Below are 21,831 nucleotides of genomic sequence, written 5' to 3' on the forward strand. Positions count from 1 at the left end.
TCAATATATTTGCCAACTTATATATTTGCAAATGTATCGATTTTTTTTGAAGGATGTATTCAGGAACAGTGGTAACTTCAAAGGAGGGCAAATGCATTGTAGGGAGAAGGCCGACTCTATCTCTCACTGTATACTTATTTTGTGCCTTTTTAATTTTATGATATAAATATATCACCAACCAAATAAAATAAGACGTTTTAAAACTTCTCTTTATGTATGAATTTCCTCTTATCACAGCTCCATACGGTGTCTTTGCCTGCACTTCACGATACAGCTCTTCCTGTTGCTGCAACTGTTTTTGCTTCCTAGAGACTCAGAATTACTCTCTTTCCACTTAGTAACTGAAAAGAAAAATGTATGCATTTATATGATTGTCAACTGCAGTATCTGGATTTACCAGTTTTTAGGTTTGAAGAATTATTTTTCCCTCTACTTTGTCTTTTTCTTCATACTTAAATGTTTATGATTACGTTCATGAAAGTTTTTTTCTAAAATATTTACATTTAAAAAGCACATTTCGGCCAGGCATGGTGGCTCACGCCTGTAATCCCAGCTACTTGGGAGGCTGATGAAGGCAGAAGAATCACTTGAACCCAGGGCAGGGGGAGCCAGGGGGAGGCGGAGGTTGTCGTGAGCCGACATCGCGCCATTGCACTCCAGCAAAAAAAAAGAAAAAAGCAGAAAAGCACATTTCTCTTACTCTTTGACATTCTCTTGTAGTACACATTTCAGTGACATGAAATTGAAAGACAACCAAATGCAGTGTGCCCTCTAGTGGTTAATGAAAATGATTTACAATCCACCTCTCCTGAGCCAAATACACAGATCAAATGTAATTTTTCAAAGTCTAGATTCAGTTATGTGGATAACTTAATTGGTTGTTTCAGTGTGGCTTTTGTCCTCATATGAAACCATGGCATATCAAAAAAATTGTTCATCTTATAAAATAATGATTTTTCTCTATTTGCAAAAACAAAAAAGTATTGACCTATTTGTCTGTTTGTTGAATAAACAATGTATTAAAATAGACGAAAGAATGGGGAGTGAAAAGTAAATTTCCTCCCACCCCTGACCCTCAGAAGCTAAAGACGCCTTCCCTAGTGGCAAGCACAGTTGCCAGTTTTTAAAGAAATATATTGTGTATATGCATAAACAAATACACGTTATATTAGCTATCTACCGCTACGTAGCAGATTACCCAGAACTTAGTGGCTCAAAACAACAAACATTTATTATCTCACATTTTCTGTGGGTGAGGAATGCAGCAGCTTAGCTAGGCCCCCAGCGCTGGGGCTTTCCCAAGGATGTAGTCAAGCTGTCAACTGGTGCTGCAGTCAGCTCATGTCTCAGCTCGGGAGGATCTGCTGTCAGGCTCACTCAGGGGGTTCTTGGCAGGATTTAGTTCCTCACACGTTGTTGGGCCGAGAGCCTCGTTTCTTCACTGGCTTTTGGCCTGAGGCTTCCCTCAGTTTCTTGTTACACTGTCCTCTCCATAGGACACCTCACAGCATGACAGTTGGCTTCCTCAAGTGAATAAGAGAGAAGAGCCAGAAAAGGCAAGCAAGACTAGAAGCCAAAGTTTCTTGGTAATCTAATTTCGGAAGTGATATCCTATCACATTTGCTGTGTTCTGTTTGTTAGAAGCAAATTCCCGGGTCGAACCATACTCAAGGGGAGAGGATTAAATACGGGCATGGACACCAGGAGCAGGAGATCACTGGGGGCCATCTTAGAAGCTGCCTGCCACATACTTGTGTAAGATATATCTATAGATGCCTTAAAAAAAAAAAAGGTTCTGTACTTGCTTTTGTCATGTGATAGTGTATCTTGGAGCAATTTCTAAGTCAGTACAGAAAGAGCTCCCTCATTCTTCCAACAGTGGCATGGCATTTCAGCCCCACCTCTACACAGAGCATTCTTCGGGCATGCCATACCAAACCTTCTTAAAAGTCCCATATTGATGGATATTAAGGGCATTTTTGGTCTTTTGCTGCACACCTTCTTTACCTGTGTGAGAGTGCATCTAGAAGGTAAATTCCTACAAGTAGAATTGCTGGGTTAAAGGGTATGAGCACTTCACATTTGGATAGCTATGGCCAAATAGACATTCAAGGGAGGTTGTACCAATTTATTTTTCAACTATGAAGTATAAGAATTGTCTACTTACCCACAGCTTCTTGAAGCATTTTCCCACAAGTTTTAATGAAAAAGGAAAAGAGAGATCACAGGAGAAAAACTAAAATTCAAAGTCCAGTAAACTGGACAAATTGGAGTAATTAATTCTTATTAACCAGAAATGGAACAAGGCTCTGATATCTGCATAATTTTGATCTGGATTTATCAGGTTATTTTCCTAGTTCAATATACAAATGAGAGGCGGGACCCTTTAGTTTAGGCCCAAGTATGCCTGGTGATCTCTTGTGGCTCCTGTCCCTACACTCTTAGAGTTGTGTGGCTTTCTTAACAACATTGAATAGATAGCATATCAGATTCCAACTTCATCTGGAGGATATGGCACTAATAGCTAGTGATATGGTTTGGCTTTGTGTCCCCACCCAAATCTCATCTCCAACTGTAATGCCCAAGTGTTGAGGGAGGGACCTGGTGGGAGGTGACTGGATTATGGGGAAGGTTTTCCCCATGCTGTTCTCATGATGGTGTGGGAGTTCTCACGTGAGCTGATGGTTTTAGAAGTGTTTGGAAATTCCCCCTTTGCAGCATTAATCTCTCGCCTGGTGCCATGTAAGTTGTGCCTGCTTCCCCTTCTGCCATGATTGTAAGTTTCCTGAGGCCTTCCCAGCCATGTGGAACTATGAGTCAATTAAACCTCTTCCCTTTATAAATTACCCAGTGTCAGGGAAGTTATTTACAGCAGTGTGAAAACAAACTAAAACAGATAGCAAAGCAAGTTTACACTGATTAATTACTTACTTTTGAAACTTTACAACTGTGGCCACTTTTGACTTTTTTTTTTTAACTGATGTTTCAGTCATTAGAAAGACAGAATGTTGGGGGTAAAAAGAAGTCTTATAACTCACACTTAGCTTAAATGCTGCAGCTTTTCCCCAAATTCTGAAATCCTTTCAGCGTCTATGTGTTTTCATACACAAATACTCATTTCATTAAGGTAGATTGTTCCCTTGTTAGACAAGGAAAAAACTTTAGAGTTTAAAAAATTATTTTGTACTTTGGGTTGAAATAAAAAATCTGTTGCTTTGTGTCTCTTGCCAAAGCTTTCTTCTCTAAGTGGTCACAAGGAAAAAGTTTTTGTTCCTTGTCAACAGCTCCCATAGCTTCCTCAGGTCTGCTCTTCTCCAGGAGGAGTATTTTTTCTTTTTTTTCGAGACAGGGTCTTGCTCTGTTGCCCAGGCTGGAGTGCGGTGCTGTGATCGTAGCTCACTGCAGCCTCAGACTCCTGGGCTTAAGTAATCCAGGAGGATGATTTTAATTGGCATCATTCCTTTTTCCCAAAAAATAATTTTAAGATACACCACGACCAGGCACGGTGGTTCACGCCTGTAATCCCAGCACTTTGGGAGGCCAAGGCGGGTGGATCACAAGGTCAGGAGATCAAGACCATCCTGGCTAACCAGGTGAAACCGCAGATCTACTAAAAATACAAAAAATTAGCCGGACGCGGTGGTGGGCTCCTGTAGTACCAGCTACTGGAGAGACTGAGGCAGGAGAATGGCGTGAACCTGGGAGGCGGAGCTTGCAGTGAGCCAAGATCACACCACTGCACTCCAGCCTGGGCGACAGAGCGAGACTCTGACTCAAAAAACAAAACAAAACAAAACAAATGAACCACAACACGAATTCCTCTCCTCTGAAGATACTGAAATGGGAAAAGTTCCCTTGTCCCCCTTGCAGGGCGTGTGAGGGGGGAGTGGCTCGTTTCTTCAGTGCCCCACTGCTCAGATCTCTAGGGCAGCATACAGACATGCAGGTTGTGGGGCTCTAACCCCATGGGAGTGTCTAGGGGTGAATGTTTACAGCTCCTGAAGTCCCAATGTGCTACCCTGTGCTGTTTTAGTTTTGCCGCCTATAGGCGGCTTGTGTTAACCAGTTCAATTAGACCTCTACCTTGTTGCAAGGACAGAGGACTTTTTGTATCCTGGGTTCTTGTCTCGGTGTACCAGAATAATCGGATCACACCTGGGCTTGGAGAATGAGTGCAAGGTTTTATTGAGTGGAGGCAGCTCTCAGCAGAAGGGGGAAGTTATAAGGGGAATGGGGTGGGAAGGTATTCCCTGGAGTCAGGCTGCTCTGTGGCCTGGGCTCTCCACCCGCTGCCCCAGCCAAACTCCAGGCCGTTCTGCTTCTGCCAGTTGGTGGCATGCTGCTTCCTGTCGGTGCCTTCCTCTCAAAGTCCAGCCGCCTGTGTGTTCCTCAGCTGATGTGCTTCTCTTGACATCCAGCTGCCTATGTGCCTTCGTGCTAGGGTCTTGGGGGTTTTTATAGGCACAGGATGGGGGCATGGTGGGGCCAAGGTGGTCGTGGGAAATGCAACATTTGGACAGGAAAACAAAAATGCCTGTCCTCACCTAGGTCCATGAGTACAGGTCCGGGGGATAAGCCCTCACCAGGAACCTGCCCTTCCCTTCCCAGCACTTTCCTGCCCCTCTTCCATATCAATATTTCTGCTCCCCCTGCCTCCCTCCTCCCCCGCCTCCCTCCCTGACTGGTGCCGCCCCTTGCTCCACGGGGTCCCACCAACCGCCCAAGGGCTGAAGAGTGCGGGGGCATTGCGCTGGCCACTCCGCCTGCTGCCCCAGCAGGGATCCACTAGGCGAAGTCAGCTGGGCGTCTGAGTCGGGTGGGGACTTGGAGAACTTTTATGTCTAGCTGGAGGATTGTATATGCACCAATAAGCATTCTATGTCTAGCTCAGGGTTTGTGGATGCACCAATTAGCACTCTGTATCTCGCTAATCTGGTGGGGACTTGGAGAACTTTTATGTCTAGCTAAAGGATTGTAAATGCACCAATCAGTGCTCTGTGTCTAGCTCAAGGTTTGTAAACACACCAGTCAGCACTCTCTGTCTAGCTCAAGGTTTATAAATACACCTATCACTGCTCTGTCTAGCTAATCTGGTGGGGACTTGGAGAACTTTTATGTCTCCCTCAAGGTTTATAAACACACCAGTCAGCACCCTGTCAAAACGGACCAATCAGCTCTCTGTAAAATGGACCAATCAGCAGGATGTGGGTGGGGTCAGATAAGGGAATAAAACCAGGCTGTTGGTGCCACCAGTAGCAACCCACTTGGGTCGCCTTCCAGGATGTGGAGCCTTTGTTCTTTTGCTCTTGGTAATAAATCTTGCTGCTGCTCACTCTTTGGGTCCATGTCGCCTTCATGAGCTGTAACACTCCCTGTGGAGACCACGAATGCACAGGGATAGACGAACAACTCTGGACACACCACCTTTATGAACGGTAACACTAACCGCGAAAGTCTGCAGCTTCACGCCTGAAGCCAGTGAAACTACCAACCTACCAGAAGGAAGAAACCCCAGACACACTATGTTTAAGAACTCTGACACTAACCGTGAGGGTCCACAGCTTCATTCTTGAAGTGAGACCAAAAACCCACCAATTCCAGACACAGTTGCACAACAATGTGAATGTATTTAAAGCCACTGAACTGTACACTTAAAATTGCTAAAAGGGTACATTTTAAGTTAGATACATTTATCACAATGAGAAATTATGGCATATCAATCACAGCAGCATCTCCAAACATTTGAAAAGTAGTTGTATATATATCTGAAATCTACTATTCATAGAATCGACAGTTTTGCCCCACCGTTGAAATCTTCACTTATTCCACAGCGAGCCTCTGAGGGCCATTTGGACTTTCTTTGAGCACAACTGATGAGACCAAAAATGAGCGGTTAGCCACAGCTGGACTATTCAGAACCTTATCCTAAGAATTTGGAATTCGATTGCAGAAACTTACTGTTAGTCTCTGTGTAGGGGTAAAGGTGAGGTAATATGGTTGAGAGCTATAGGGCAGTCATCTTTTTCCATGTTCATTTTTTATTCAACAAATACTTATTTTTTGTCTACTCTGTGTTAGGCATTGTGCAAGGTGCTGGGATTCAGTGGCATCCCTGACCTCCTGAAACAGAGCAAGCCTGACTGTAGAGAGATCTCTAAAGTTATTTCTCGTATTTTTGTTAGACCTGATATTTTGCATACTGTTTTCTAGTAAATGAACAACACAGTATGCTATGATTTTTAAAAATTACATTTAACTTCCTCTCTATTTTTTAGCACGTTTTTCAGCACCAGGACAAGCGTAATTGCTCAAGGAAAGCTTGGTTGACAACAACAGGAAATTACAGTCTGAATTGTAACAAATGTGGCAAGAGCACCAAGATCACTGTTCACAGAAAATGTACCAAAGAAGGTGGGTGTTCTGTTTACCAGTGGCAGCAGCGACACCACGTGGCAAAATAGTAAATGATGTGTGTAATTTCTATGCCTGCCTGCATAGAAATTACTCAATTCTTGAACAGCAAAAAAAAAAAAAAAAAAAAAGCAAAAATTGGGCATGAAAGGGGATCTGTATTATTTCACAATTAGTACTTGAAGGGAGACTTTTAAGTCTGTTTCAAATTAGCATAATTGGAATTTTTTTTAAGTGAGGTAACACTGTGCTAAGGTCTTCATCCTGCCCTCTCAGAAGTTAACCCCAGAGGTGAAATCTTGAGAGCTGGACAGACACTCCCAGTGGTTCTAGAGTATCCTTCATTAGGTCTTTCCTTACTTCTCCCAAACCAATCTTCTCCTGTGTTTCCATAAAACTGTTTTTGGTGCTGATTTCATTCATTAACAAATATTCATTGAGTACCTGCATGGTGCTTACTCTGTTCTAGGCATTGCAGATGCAGCAGTGAACAAATCAAACTAAAATTTCAGCCTGTATTTCTTAGAATCTTGTTGTGATACATCTGTCTCTTTTATTCCCTGCAAGTTGTTTGACAACAGGGACCTGTCTTATCCCATCCTCACTGGAACCACACCTTCTACTCATTGAATTCCCCAATAACAATTTCAGAACTAAATTGATTAAAGATGACTGTATTTATTAGGACCATTCCCAACTCAGTTCTCTGGTGGGATCAAAGCTGTGTCCTTTCAGCCAGAGACAAAATACAAAAACAGAAACTTCATTATAGATCCCATGGTAAACTTAATAATGGCCCTCCAAAGATGTCCACACCCTAATCCCCAGAACCTGCAAATATATTGCCTTACATGGCAAAGGGACTTTGCAGCTGTGATTAAGTTAAGGCTCTTGAGATGGGAGATTATCCTGGATTGTCATAGTAGAGCCAATGTAATCACAAGGGTCCTTATAAGAGGGAGGGAGCAGAGGTGGAGAAGAGATAAGGGTGGAGGCAAGCGTCAGAGAGAAGATACCGATGGAGGAGAGGGCCACAGACCAAGGAATGCAGGTAAATTCTAGAATCCGGGAAGGGGAAAGAAAAGGATTCTTCTTCAGAGACTCCAAAATGAACACAAGCCTGGTGGTACATTTTATATTTCTAACCCCCAGAGCTGTAAGATAATACATGTGTGTTGCTATAAGCCACTAACTTTGTGATAATTTGCTACGGCAGCAATAGGAAACTATACAGATTTCTACCTGTCCTCCTCCTAATCTGTGTTCCACACTGCCCATTTTCACTGGTGTGCAGAGTGGGACATTTCTACTTTGTTCCCTTATTTTCCCAAGTCATGGAAATGTCCTGGTTATTCTTGACAAAAGCCTCTAACAATGTGCCTCTAACAGGGCTGTCTGACCGTCTAACAGGGCATTCTTTGGCGTATCCTCACAATCCCTGAGTTTTCTTAAGAGAATTTTAAATGCTATTCAGTTCCACCGTTAGCTAAATATATATATATATATAAAATTCAATGTACAACCCAAAAAGTTATCCTCATCCTCATAGAAATACTAAAAGCATCTCACTAGAGTCAGGAATGAGACAAGCATGTTTGGCCGGGCTCGATGGCTCATGCCTGTAATCCCAGCACTTTGGGAGGCTGAGGCGGGCGGATCACAAGGTCAGGAGATGGAGATCATCCTGGCTAACACAGTGAAACCTCGTTTCTACTAAAAATACAAAGAATTAGCTGGTGGCGGGCGCCTGTAGTCCCAGCTGCTCAGGAGACTGAGGCAGGAGAATGGTGTGAACCTGGGAGGTAGAGCTTGCAGTGAGCCGAGATCACCCCACTGCACTCCAGCCTGGGCGACAGCGAGACTGTGTCTCAAAAAAAAAAGACAAGCATGTTCATTAGCACCACACTTAACATTATTCTGGGGGTATTGGCTAATGTAATTATACAAGAAAAAAGTATAAAAATTTTTTATTTTTATAAAAAAAAAAGGAGGCAAACTGGTAATTATTTGCAAATATGATTGTATACCTGAAAGTTCAGGGGAATAAACTGAAAACCTATGTAAATAATGTAAGAATTCGGTAGACACGTTAACAACATTAATTTGTCAATAAACAGCTTATTTAGGACATACATAAATACAAAAACTTGCTATATCCACAGTAACAACAGAAAAGACAAAATGCCTAACAAAGTAACAGAAAATACGCAAAGTTAATGTGAAGGAAATGGAACAAAACTTGAAAAAGAAGAAAGGTATGCCATGTTGTTTTGATAGAATCTTACCACTATAGCAATGTCAAAATAAAGCCTTATGTGTTTTAAGACCACTGTTACTAACAACTTTTGTTATTAACAGATGAAATTGATAAGGGAAAGTCTTCTTTCATTTTCTTTTCATAACTTAATTATCCACCCCGCCTTTAATATTACCTGGTCTTGTCTCATGCGTTTCAGTCAATATGGGGATATGTAGGCTTCGCACTGGCCAAAGCCAGGTCACAAGTTAAGTGAGGCCTTATCTTTGGTGGTCCAAGTCAAGCCCACCTTTGGGTTGCCTGGCCATGGCAAGAGAGAGCTCCCCAGATTTGCTGTGTGCTGGTTCTCATGACCTGCCACAGGCACCTTGAGTCCTCCTTTCTCTCTCTCTCTCTCACTCACACACACACACACACACACACACTCTCAGGAACACTAATTTCCATTTCCACAGTACGCCATCTGGACCCTCCTAGATTTTATTAACCTTGTTGATAAAATAATTCCTACACAGTAAAGGTTTCCTTCTCACTAGGATCATAGTTAGAATGGCAATTTCTGTATCTTCATCATGGCGCCAGTGTATTCTTGGGCTACGTACTTTTTGACATTTTTTGTAGAGACAGAGTCTCACTTTGTTGCCCAGGCTGGAGTGCAGTGGCGCAATCTTGGCTCACTGCAACCTCTGCCTCCTGGGTTCAAGCAATTCTCCTGCCTCAGCCTCCGGAGTAGCTCGGACTACAGGTGCACGCCACCATGCCTAGCTAATTTATTTTGTATTTTAGTAGAGAAGGGGTTTCACATGTTGCCCAGGCTGGTCTCGAATTCATGAACTCAGGCAATCGGCCTGCCTTGGCCTCCCAAAGTGCTAGGATTACAGGTGTGAGCCACCGCGCCTGCCTGCCACTGCTAATTATTATTGTCAAAGGAATCTGTATATAATCAATAAGTGAGTCAGGTAATTTGTGTGTGTGTGTGTGAAAGGGGGAGCAGCTGGTGTTGCTACTGAAACCTTACTCATAACACTTACATTGTGAGGTGGGTGTGGGGCAGGCAGTCAAGTTCATCAGAAGGAATTTTCCATTCCACATTGACCACACCTCTGTAAAGGCTGTTTCCTAATTATTCCTAGAAGCAGCTAGGATCTCTCTTAGCAGAAGACATTAAGTCTGATTTTTAGTTGTCTCTCTTTTTATCTTCTTTCTTCAGAGCCTAGCACATACTAGAAACTCAATAAATGCCAAAAAGCAAATGGAATGTCCCTTTTACCAACCTATATCCTGAAGCCCAGAGAGCAGGGAAAAGCTGCTTAAAAACTGTCTAGAATGAAAATGCCACCAAGTAGGAGCAGTCCATTGGCACAATACAGGAGGTTGTAGCTTTGGGGCAATCATTTTTTAAGGTCTCTATCTTTTAGCATGCACAGGTTCCACAGCTGTTTGTATTGTTAAATACTCTCTCTACTCCACTTTTTTCCTCCTTGAAGAAATCAAAACATTTTTGGTGGGGAGGTCTAAAAATTATTGTGAGCCCTAGGCACTGAGCCTCCTGTACCTGACTAATAAGTCAGTTCTGGTTGATGCCTGGGGGAACTGGTTGGTAATGTTTTGATCAACACCCCAGTTAAGAATTACACTGTACATCAGAACTAGAAAACTGAAATGCCTACAAGCAGGTTGGGTATGGGGAATTTGTCCACTGTGTATGATGAGGGGGTGGCTAAATTGGTGTGCATAGCTCCCTTCCCTAGAAGTCACTACAGGCCACATCACCTGGATTGTCCCCCAGTGTTGCCAGACTTCCCCATTTTTCAAGAAAGGCTAGAAACCCTGAGTTTTATGTAAAATCTCTCTGTTTTAAAATGCTAGCTGAAATTTCAAAGAAAAAAATCTCCCTGAGTGAATCAAACAAAACATCTCAGTATTGCATATATATGGCACTACTTTGTAATTTCTCTTGAATGTATCTGCTGCAGGAAGAAGCCTTAAAAACAAATGGCAGGTGTGTGGGCACCAGAGAATCAACACATCAGGAAGAGAAAACTGGCATGGTTTTAGTGTAATTGTAAAAAGGTAATATTAGTTGCAGTAAATTGCTTGATTCTTACTGTTTATGTGTAGTCCCTTAGCACTAATAATTGTTAATCTAATTATTCAGATTGCATAAAATTCCATTTGGATTATTTTCATGCTATTTCACTTTCCTGAATTTGTAATTTGAGTAATAGGGCCAGAATTTCATGTATCAAGAACTCTTGCTCATAATTGTGATGTTCAATTTTTTTTTTTTTTTTTTTTTTTTCCTGAGCTAGGGTCACTCTGTTGCCCAGACTGGAGTGCAATGGTAAGATTCCCAGTGCTCTGGTGGTCCTCCCACCTCAGCCTCCTGTCTGGGACTACAGATGTGTGCCACCACATCTGGCTGACTTTTAAATATTTTTTTGTAGAAATGAGGTTTTGCTGTGTTGCCCAGGCTGGTCTCGAACTCATGGGCTCAAGCCATCTGCCTGCCTTGATCTGCCCGCGTTGGCCTCCCAAAGTGCTAGGATTATAGGCCTGAGCCACCGCACCTGGTCATGATTTTGAACTTTTAAAAGTGTACTTAACCCTTAATAAAGGCCTATGTATTATTTCTAGTCACATCACATTTGTCTGACTTGCTTTGGGGCTTACGGTATAAAAAAGAAGAAAGAAGTCTGCATTGTTTTTAATTCTTTAGGAGTATTTAGTAAAAATTATTTTAAAAATAAGTAGAACTTTGGGGATTTGCCTGAAAAGCTGCATATATTCACTCTTTATTATTATTATTATTATTATTATTATTTGGAGACAGAGTCTCGCTCTGTGGCCCAGGCTGGAGTGCAGTGGCGCCATCTCGGCTCACTGCAAGCTCCGCCTCCCGTGTTCACGCCATTCTCCTGCCTCAGCCTCCGGAGTAGCTGGGACTACAGGTGCCCGCCACCGAGCCCGGCTGATTTTTTGTATTTTTAGTAGAGACGGGGTTTCACAGTGGTCTCGATCTCCTGTCCTTGTGATCCGCCCTCCTTGGCCTCCCAAAGTGCTGGGATTACAGGCGCATATATTCACTTTCTAGTGACAAAATCAGCCTGTGGCATTGTTAGAACACCACAAGGCATACCCAGTCCCACTTCTCTTCATCTCAGTTGATGATTTCACTTTCTAATCCTATACTGTAAACAGTTAAGATCTAGGCCCGGCGCGGTGGCTCACGCCTGTAAACCCAGCACTTTGGGAGGCCGAGGTGGGTGAATCACGAGGTCAGGAGGTCGAGACCATCCTGGCTAACATGGTGAAACCCCGTCCCTACTAAAAATACAAAAAAATTAGCCGGGCGTGATGGTGGGCGCCTGTAGTCCCAGCTACTCAGGAGCCTGAGGCAGGAGAATGGCGTGAACCCAGAAGGCGGAGCTTGCAGTGAGCTGAGATTGTGCCACTGCACTCCAGCCTGGGCGACAGAGCGAGACTCCTTACCAAAAAGCAAAACAACAACAAAAATAACCAACAAAACAAAACCCAGTTAAGATCTAGTGTGCTGAGCTCTTCAAAGTGGGAAGGTATAGGTTCCTTGGAAACAGAAGAAGGGTCTCTCATTTAGGATTGGTGGGGAGGGAGGACTGTAAGCCTTCCTGGAGGAAGGGACATCTTCACCAAGAGTAGAATTGGATTACACTTCAATGAGAGGTCAGGGCAAGGTTGAGGGAAGAGGCCCAGAACTGAAAAAGTATGACAGAATCCAGCACTGGAAGTAAATTCAATTGCGTTGGAGGGTGCAAGTCATTCTAATTTCATGTGTAGCACTTGTCAGTTTCTGATCATTTCTTGTTTCCTGTCTGTTCTTCTACCCTCATACCCTCATACAGAATAGGAGGCCTGGCCTGCTGATTCCTTAGTCACTGGCACATAAGTCTGTTAATCTTTCCTGAGGGGCCAGCCTTGTGTCGGATCCTGTTCTAAGTGCTTCCCTCGCTCCCCACCCCCGCCATTCAACAAAATTCTACTTCTTCAGAGCCGGTTCAAATGCTTTATTCTCTATGACCACAATCCCTCCCCCGCCCCGTCTCTTTTCCTCACTCTTACTCTCAGAATTAATTACTTCTTTCAGAGGTCCCTCAGCTATTGATCCTTCCTTGCAGCATCAATTTAGTTATGCATAGTATTAGTTTGCGGTTTCCTTGTCTCCTTCATTTCTCATTAAGTTTTAAAGCATATGAAGACAGTGCATGTTTATCTGTCTCTGTAAGCCCTACAACACTTTGGGCAGGCTTTTACACACAAAACGGGGCTCAAAAATATTTTGAATAAATGAATTAGGGAGAGGTCCACGAACGCCCTCCGCTCCCACCCTAGTCCTCAGAGCAATACTTTAAAATAAAAATCTGACCATTTCAACCTTGTTAAAGGCCGATCTTCATTCTGAGAATAGCTTTTTTTTTTTTTTTTTTTTTTTTTTTTTTTTTTTTGAGCGGAGTCTCGCTCTGTCGCCCAGACTGGAGTGCAGTGGCCGGATCTCAGCTCACTGCAAGCTCCGCCTCCCGGGTTTACGCCATTCTCCTGCCTCAGCCTCCCGAGTAGCTGGGACTACAGGCGCCCGCCACCTCGCCCGGCTAGTTTTTTGTATTTTTTAGTAGAGACGGGGTTTCACCGTGTTCGCCAGGATGGTCTCGATCTCCTGACCTCGTGATCCGCCCGTCTCGGCCTCCCAAAGTGCTGGGATTACAGGCTTGAGCCACCGCGCCCGGCGAGAATAGAATTCAAACTCCTAAGCACGATGGTGACCTCAGGGCGCTGTGTGAACCTGCACCCACACCCCGTCCAACCACGTCCCTCTCCACACCTGATCTAATAAAATGACTGCTTAGGTGACCTGCAAGACCGGCTGTACTAATTTATGCCACAGGCTTTTACCTCAATTACTCCCTCTTTCTGGAATGTCCTTTCTTTCCTTGCCTGGCCTGATTCAGGCATAGTCTTCTCAAACAAGCTTTCCTTCTTTGAATCTAGGTCCTGATTAATAACTTTTTAAAAAAGTACTAAGTACAGAAAAGTTTAATATGATGCTCCCCCATTTATGTGATTAAAAATGAAAACAATACTAAAGTGTAAAATGTAATCTTTAAAAATGTCACACAACTTTACATGCATGCTAGATTTAGAACACCGTCTGTATTTACGATTTTCTCTCATTGACTGTCTCCACGCGCACCCACTCTGCAGACGCCCTTAACAGTGTCTACTGGATCACCCTCAGGTTGGGTCAAACGCTCCTCTTCTCGGCTTTTCGGGCGCAACCGTATGTCAACATTCACCATCTTAAGATGAGCAGACTGCAAGCGTGGGAGCTGCCGAAGTGGCGAGAACAGCGTTTCCGTCGATCAAGCGCCAGGCCACCGGTCAGCTCCAGTCCTATTTTGAGTTGAAGTAAAAGCTACTCCCTAGATGGCCAGTGCACGTCTTTAAAAAGCGGCTCCCTTCCCACAAAGGAAATACGACTGGTTCGCATCTGTCAAGGGTTGGCGTTGGGATAAGAGAGTGAAATATCAGCTGGCCCTGGACAAGGAGATACTCTGAATTCCCGGACCCAATAACGTGACCAAACACCGTGACTCCCAGGAAAACTAGCGTAGTGAGCGCGGCTGAGGAAATTACTGACACCGGAAGTCACGTGAGCGGCTTCCCCCAAGGTCGCTATCTCGACAGTCGACTATTCAGCCTTGCAGGCTCCTCTGGCGGGCTTCGCTGAGATCCGCTCTTTCGGTGCTCGACTCGCCCGTGCTGCTGCTGCCGCCGAAGGAGGGGCAAAGCTCAAGATGGCGGACAAAACGCCAGGCGGATCTCAGAAGGCCAGTTCAAAGGTAATTTCTGACAAAATTTCGTAAGTCAGCGGATCTACCACTGTCGTCTGGGGCCCACAGACGCTTCTGGCCTGTGAGAGGCGATTGGGATTGGGGTCTGCGTTCTGCTCGGGACGGTAGGCCCGGGCGCCGCCGCACCGTGGTGCGCAGGTTGAGAGGCCTGGTATCTCCCCTTATTCCCAGCCTGGATTCAGCTCGAAACTGGCGTGCCCAGGGGGTGGTGGCGTGAGTGCTTCGGCCCGCACTTGGCGTTGGAGTGAAATCAGGAATTCAGATTGAGGTCTGAAGTCGTGAAAACGCTCTCCTGTATTTCAGCTTCCTGCGCCCTGAGGCCTCCAGACAGCGCCTGGGAGAGAGGCGGGAATCGCTTCCCGGTGCTTAAGTGCTGCTTTTTTCTCGGTTTTGGATCTCACTCACTTCCGGCCTCCCTCAGTTTCCCTCCAAGGAATAAATAATCTTTAGGGTCGCCAGCTGTGAGGGGAGGACCACTAGGGCAAAGACGCGAAGTGGGAAATGCAGAGGCGGGAGCAAGCTCTCCTTTGCAGTGCTTCATAGCCAAGGTTAATGTACACGCTACACGTGGTCTTTACCTTAAGGGGAAGTAAAAAGCACTTTTTAGGGTAGAGGACTCGTGGTCTCTTTCTTCATGTTGAAGAAACACAGTGAAAAGAGAAGCCCCGTAGACTTTTAAGCTACATACGATTAGTAAATTGCATTTGTGTTTACAGGGAATCCTGTGCACGTATTGTGAAACCAGTGAGCTGTGGTAGTAGTTCAGCATTAGTAAGGTTGGGTTCTTAGTTGCCATCTTGGGCGGGACATTTAATCGTTGTTTGCTTTGGTTTTCTGGTCTCGAATATATTAATTGGTACTGCCACTAGGTAGTTAAACTTCCCGATGCTGATGCAAAAAGGTGTATAACACTTTTTTAGGTGCTGGGGACTGTTACATCTTAAAGAGTATGTGTGACTATAAATCAGTTATTAGAAAGTTAAATTTACTGTAGGAGAGAAGCTTGCTTTTACAGTTCTGAGAAACACCAACTCGTTTTCTACTTGCGTTCTCTAATCCGACTGTTTATGCCACTTGGTGAATGATGTACACCAAAATAATTAGTTCATAATTAGTAATGGTCTTACCAGACATCCTTTAGTTACGTAGAAACTTTGATAAGGGGCCAGTTTCGGCTGCTTTACAAGGTGTTGTGTCAGTTTTTTTCCCTCAGTACATTTCGTCTTCTCCCCCTCTTTGGGGGCGGGGGGAATACAGGGGTAACTCGCTCTACCAACTCTTCTCAACAGACTCATGACAAGAACATACCGTTAAGGAGCTATTACTAAAGTTAGCTACGTTCATAACAAGTCATGCATAAGCCTCACAATTTCTGTTTCTTCTCAAAGTAATATTTTAAGTATTCCCTACTTGAGGTCTTGGATACATTGAAAACATTTCAATGTCTGTGTTCAGACTTCCTTCTGAAATAGTACTTTTCATGATTGTGAATGATGGCTGTTCCCTATAAATAAATTATTGGATTATCCAGTAATCTTTTCTGTTTATATTGTCTTAGATTATAATCTCTTGATGCTGTTAACAGATTTCTTACTGATGTCTGTAAAAGGAATCAGAATATCTTAACTAATTTGGAGGCTGCATAATGTAGTGGGAAGATTATGAATTTTGTTAGCAAAAGAGATTTGGGTTTAAATCGTGACTTGGTAATTAATTATATTTGCGATAATATTAAGGCAGATTGCTTAAACTCTGGAACCTCAATTTCCTCATTTGTAATGTAGATATAATTCTTTTTTTACAAGGTTGATATAAGGATTAAATGAGCTAATGTCTATAAAGTACAACATAATAAATTGTAGTTTCTTTCCCCTCACCTTTTTTGTTTTTAGAGGAAATAAGTTCTTAACTTTCAAAATGTCAGGATAAATTTTAAACCTGTGATTTGGAATCTAAGTAATCAGCCGTCATAATGACTGCCCAGATAGCTGCTTTTTATTTTTATTTTTATTTTATTTTATTTTATTTTTGTGAAGAAGTCTCACACTGTTGCCCAGGCTGGAGTACTGTGGCACAGTCTCTGCTCATTGCAACCTCCGCCTCCCGGGTTCAAGTGATTTTCCTGCCTCAGCCTCCTGAGTATCTGAGAGTACAGGCGCGCACTTCCACACCCGGCTAACTTTTTGTATTTTAGTAGAGATGGGGTTTCACCATGTTGGCCAGGATGGTCTCGATCTCTTGACCCTGGTGATCCACCCGCCTCGGCCTCCCAAAGTGCTGGGATTACAGGCGTGAGTCACTGTGCCCCGCACTGCTTTTTATTTCTAACACAAAATTTGTTAGAGAAAGTGTAAGATCATTTTGGCTAATACTACAGTATTTGGAATTTCTAGCCTTTGATATCTGGTTTGATTTCCTTTCCCCAGGAAAGAACAGATGAGTGGCTTATGTTTTACAATACAGATGGAGTGAACAGATACTTCTGTTTCATGTTTCGTCGTTTTCTTTGGTAGTTAAATTCCCATTAATATGGATAGGGATGCTTATATTTCTAGACATTGGGAAAATGGTAATTTTAAAATATACAGTATGGCAAAACTATTAACATTTCTTAATTATAAAAAGATTAGATTAGATAACCTCTACAGGTCTTCTAGTTGCTTTTTTTTTTTTTGAGACAAGAGTCTTGCTCTGTCGCCCAGGCTGGAGTGCAGTGGCACAATCTCAGCTCACTGTAACCTCTGCCTCCCGGGTTTGAGCGATTCTTCTGCCTCAGCCTCCCGAGTAGCTGGGACTACAGGTGCCCGACTAATTTTTGTATTTTTAGTATTTTAGTATTTGTATTTTAGTATTTTAGTATTTTGTATTTTAGTAGAGACGGGGTTTCATCTATTGGCCAGGCTGGTCTGTAACTCCTGACCTTGTGATCCCCCGGCCTCGGCCTCCCAAAGTGCGGGGATTACAGGAGTGAGCCACCGTTCCTGGCCTCTAGTTTTAAAATGATACTTTATGAATGTATACTTGAATGACTTATCTTTATTCATAATTGTCCCTAGTGAAGAGACCCCTATGCACTTTAATTTTCTGTGTAATTTTGTTGTTCTCTGCATTTTAGAGCCTGGCAGGTGTAGACATTTAATAAATGTTCTAGAAATGAGCTAAAATTTTCCTGTGCATTTGTTTATCACTAGTCTAAAATATTGCTTGGCTGGGGAGGGGTGTTGACGTTATGTTGTAGCTTTGATTTTGAGAGGACAGAGAGCTAGTCTGTAATTGTTTGCTTATAAAATTGTTAAACATTTTCTTATAATTTAATTTATAAAAAATTATTATTTTGGACTGTCAGTTGTTTACTTAGCAAAATTAGGATATGAAGAAAATTTAGTATTTTCTTTCCTTCTGCAATTTCCTGTGCTGGTAATACTGCTAATGTAATGGAATTGCGTGCCCTGCTATTTCACTCTGTGACTATGGCTTTTTTTTCTTTTTTGCCGTATCGCTAAAAATTGAGTTAGATGAATGGATAAAACAGAAAAAACTACAGACTTTCTTGCACATTCAGTGCTGAATTGCTTTGGAAACTGTTTTGATTGACTGCCTTTGCTGATTAACAAAAAGTATCACTTTTAAGAAATAAGTAAAATGAGGATCTATTCAAGGCTTGTGAACCTTAGGTATTTATTACTGCCAGTTTTCGTTTTTTGTGGTAACTGAAAGTTTATGAAAAAGTCCAAACAAAATACATACCTTGAAAATTAGGCTTTTCACAGTTTGCCAGTTTCAAACTGAATCTTTATTATGATATGGTTGTAACCTTATCTTAAAATATAAGGTAGTTTTTTTTGGTAGAAGGTTTTCGTTTGGTGTGGAAGGTAGAACTGAACTTCCTTCCATTTTCTCAATTGATGCTTTCTTGAAACTTGAACCTGCAGCACTGGTGCTAGAATATGCCTGTTGGTATGGTTTTAAAAATAATTCCTATCTTTCTGGATTTAATTGATTGTTTTCTGAAAGTCCAGTTTTTATTTTCACTTTTTGTTTTTTAGTTCTGAAACTTTGTTTTCCTTGGAAAGTAAACCTTCTAAGAAAGATACCCATTTGCCTTACTGGGTATCATAGAGAGAAGAGCTCATTTAGTATGCAAGTTGAAGACATCTACCCCTCTACTCCCCACTCTTTTTTACAAGGAGCCGTCATTTTTGGAATAAAAAAAACTTGCTACAAGATATTAAAATCAAAAATAGTAATATTACAAACTGCCTCTTATTCTAGTATAGGTAGTTTTAACATTTTATTGCACATCAGCTGTGAGCTGTATATTTTGCTGAAATAACGTTTTTGAAAGCAAGATACATTTGTCAGTAGCACTTGAGGCTAATGGTAGTGTTAGGCATCTATTCCCTGAGTTAAAGTTTTTCACAAGGCCGTTCCTCAGTTTAGATAAGCTATAGGTTATTCAGAGTGTACTTACAACTTTTCATATAGTATTGGTAGTGTTTTGAGTAATTTAACAAATCATCTTACATTTGTTATTTAACTTTATTTACATAGTGCTTGTATTAATGATGATTTTTTTTTTTAAAGATGGATACCTTGATTTGGCTTGGATAGTGGTATTAAGCTAGGTAGCTGTGGTTAATGAGTGGACAGCCTAGTATGTTGACAGTGTGGAGTGTAATTTTGTTTGGTGGTAGGTACTTGTTCTGACAAATCAAGTATATTGAGACTCTGTCACTTGCCAGATCTTGTGCGTGATGTTGAGTTAGACAATGTTAAATTAAGAATGTACCCATTTTTCGCGGTCGGGCGCGGTGGCTCACGCCTGTAATCCCAGCACTTTGGGAGGCCAAGGTGGGTGGATCACCTGAGCTCGGTAGTTCAAGACTAGCCTGACCAACATGGAGAAACCCCGTCTCTCCTAAAAATACAAAATTAGCCGGGCCTGGTGGCGCATGCCTGTAATCCCAGCTACTCGGGAGGCTGAGACAGGAGAATCACTTGAACCTGGGAGGTGGAGGTTGCCATGAGAGCTGAGATTGCGCCATTGCGCTCCAGCCTGGGCAAAAAGAGCGAAACTCTGTCTCAAAAAAAAAAAAAAAAGAATGTACCCATTTTCACCCATTTTTGAGGAGCATGCTGTCTAGTAGAAGAGAGTCAAGATAGTACAATTAAGGTGTTATTATGCTTCCTGCAGGAGAGATTGTTAAACTTGTGGAAATGAAAGTTGCTGCTCTTAGAGGGTGAGAGGAGAAACGTGGGAGATGAGGAGACAGATACGAGAATAGAGAGCTCACTAGGCAGAATGGTGGTGTTGGAGGAACGTTGCTGTGGATAGCTTGCTAATTTGGAAACTCAGATGTGGGGCCTTCACTTGAAGTAAAATTGGAGCAGCTGGAAGAAAATTAGTTTTGTTCTCAGCCAGCAAGCTGTAGGGCAATAGGTAGTGTAGTTGGCTTCACTTTTATCCCCTTAGCAGCCATCAGAATGATCTTTTTTTCTTTTTAGACTTTCTTGCTGTCCCTCCCCACATTAGTACTGTCTGGTTTCTCTGCTCCAAAATTTCTCTTGTGTATGCTACTTTATTGTCTCAAACTTCCCTTAGTCTTCCTTTTCATTTCTTGCTTTTGTGTCTTTTTTCTTTGCTTTCTTTCTTCCCTCTCGCCCCCGCCCCCCCACCCCGAGACGGGGTTCTTGCTTTGTTAGGCTGGTCTTAAACTCCTGGCCTCGAGCAGTCGTCCCACCTCAGCCTCTTGAGTAGCTGAGATTACAGGCGTGAGCCACTCCATCCAGCGGCTTTTGGGTCCTTTCATTTGGATAAGGAGCTGTGCTGTAGACTTAGGAGATCTTTAAGCATCATTCGTTTGTGTTCTTCAGTTAACAATAAAAAGCCAAACTCAAGACAAATAATACAGTTCAGCTCCAGGTTAAGAAGAGGGAGAGGCTTAGCTTCTGAAGTAGTGCTATATTTACTGTTTACTTTGACTGTTATCTTTAGAAGTTGATTATTCTTTTAAAAATTGTGTTAACTGCTGTTTGAACTGTTCTTAACCCTCAAAAAGTTCTGTGCTGAAAGCTGTTTAGCTATAGGTGTGTATCAGTGGAAAATGTCTGGTTTGCAATAAATGTGATTAGTGACATCTTAAGCTAATTGACATCAGCTGGTGCATTGTCCTACATCGTACACCGGTGCATTGTCCTACACCATGCTGTTATTACTCTATTTGCAAATTTATCAAATTGTATTATTTTGAAAGCTGACAAAATTGTTACTTTTGAACTCATTTTTGTATTAGAGATTATTTTATTTGATGAATGGTTATGCAAGTGAGATTCTTAAAGATTATAGAGCTTCATCTTTTGATGACGACTTGGAGTCAGGGAAGAGTTAACTGTATGGAAATAGGCAGAATGTCTAGGTTCTTGTATCTTTTGTTTTTAAATCCTAGAAATGATGATTTGGATGTGATGGCATAAAAGACTAAAGAAAGGGTAACACTTTCTTAGTTATTCTTTTGGATGCTTGTTCTTTCTGGGTGAACTTTAGAATTGTTTTGGCAATTCCTTTGCCCCCTTGCAGATATTTCCCTTTGGAATTTAGAGCTGTTGAATGAAATTGTATTAAATATGTAAAGAAATTTAGGTATCATTGACATTATCTTTATATTGAATTTTCCCATCCAGTAATATGAATCTTTTGAAAAGGTGACTTGAGTAACTGGATTTCTCCTAAAGTTTTTGTTTTTTCTTCACAAGGGTTATATACATTTATTAAATTGGTTTCTAGATGTTTTTATATTTTTTGTTGCTTTTATGATTAGGATGTTTTTGTTACCTAGCAAGTTAATACTGGTGTATTGGAAGGCAGTTGACTTGTTTTTGTTGTTATTGTTTGTTTTTGAGATGGAGTCTCACTCTGTTGCCTAGGCTGTAGTGCAGTGGTACGATCTCAGCTCACTGCAAGCTCTGCCTCCTGGGTTCACACAATTCTCCTGCCTCAGCGAGTAGCTGGGACTACAGGCGCCCGCCACCACGCCCGTCTAATTTTTGTTATTTTTGGTAGAGATGGGGTTTCATCAGATTTGGCCAGGATGGTCTCCATCTCTTGATATACCTGCCTCAGCCTCCCAAAGTACTGGGATTACAGGTGTGAGTCACAGCTCCCGGCCCAGGCCGTTGATTTTTTTCACTCCCTTCAGCCTCTTGCCTGAACTACTTTTGTAAGAGTGGTTGTTTATTCTTTTGGATTTTTAAATTTCTAGATATTTGTAAATTGATGAG

General features: G+C 42.3%; 1 protein-coding gene across 5 annotated transcripts in view; it reads left to right on the plus strand.

The window, feature by feature from the left end:
- The first annotated feature begins 14,469 nt into the window (after window positions 1-14,469).
- Window positions 14,470-21,831, plus strand: part of U2SURP (U2 snRNP associated SURP domain containing) — a 57,474-nt gene continuing 50,112 nt past the window's right edge. For all 5 annotated transcript variants that reach the window (XM_065540071.2, XM_074031230.1, XM_065540072.2 and 2 more), the window contains exon 1: window positions 14,470-14,541. In XM_065540071.2, the coding sequence (XP_065396143.1) occupies window positions 14,497-14,541 (45 nt within the window). In that variant the 5' untranslated portion in view covers window positions 14,470-14,496. The remainder of the gene's footprint in view (window positions 14,542-21,831) is intronic.

The sequence above is a fragment of the Macaca fascicularis genome, chromosome 2 (genome assembly GCF_037993035.2).
Source record: "Macaca fascicularis isolate 582-1 chromosome 2, T2T-MFA8v1.1".
Classification (NCBI taxonomy): domain Eukaryota; kingdom Metazoa; phylum Chordata; class Mammalia; order Primates; family Cercopithecidae; genus Macaca; species Macaca fascicularis.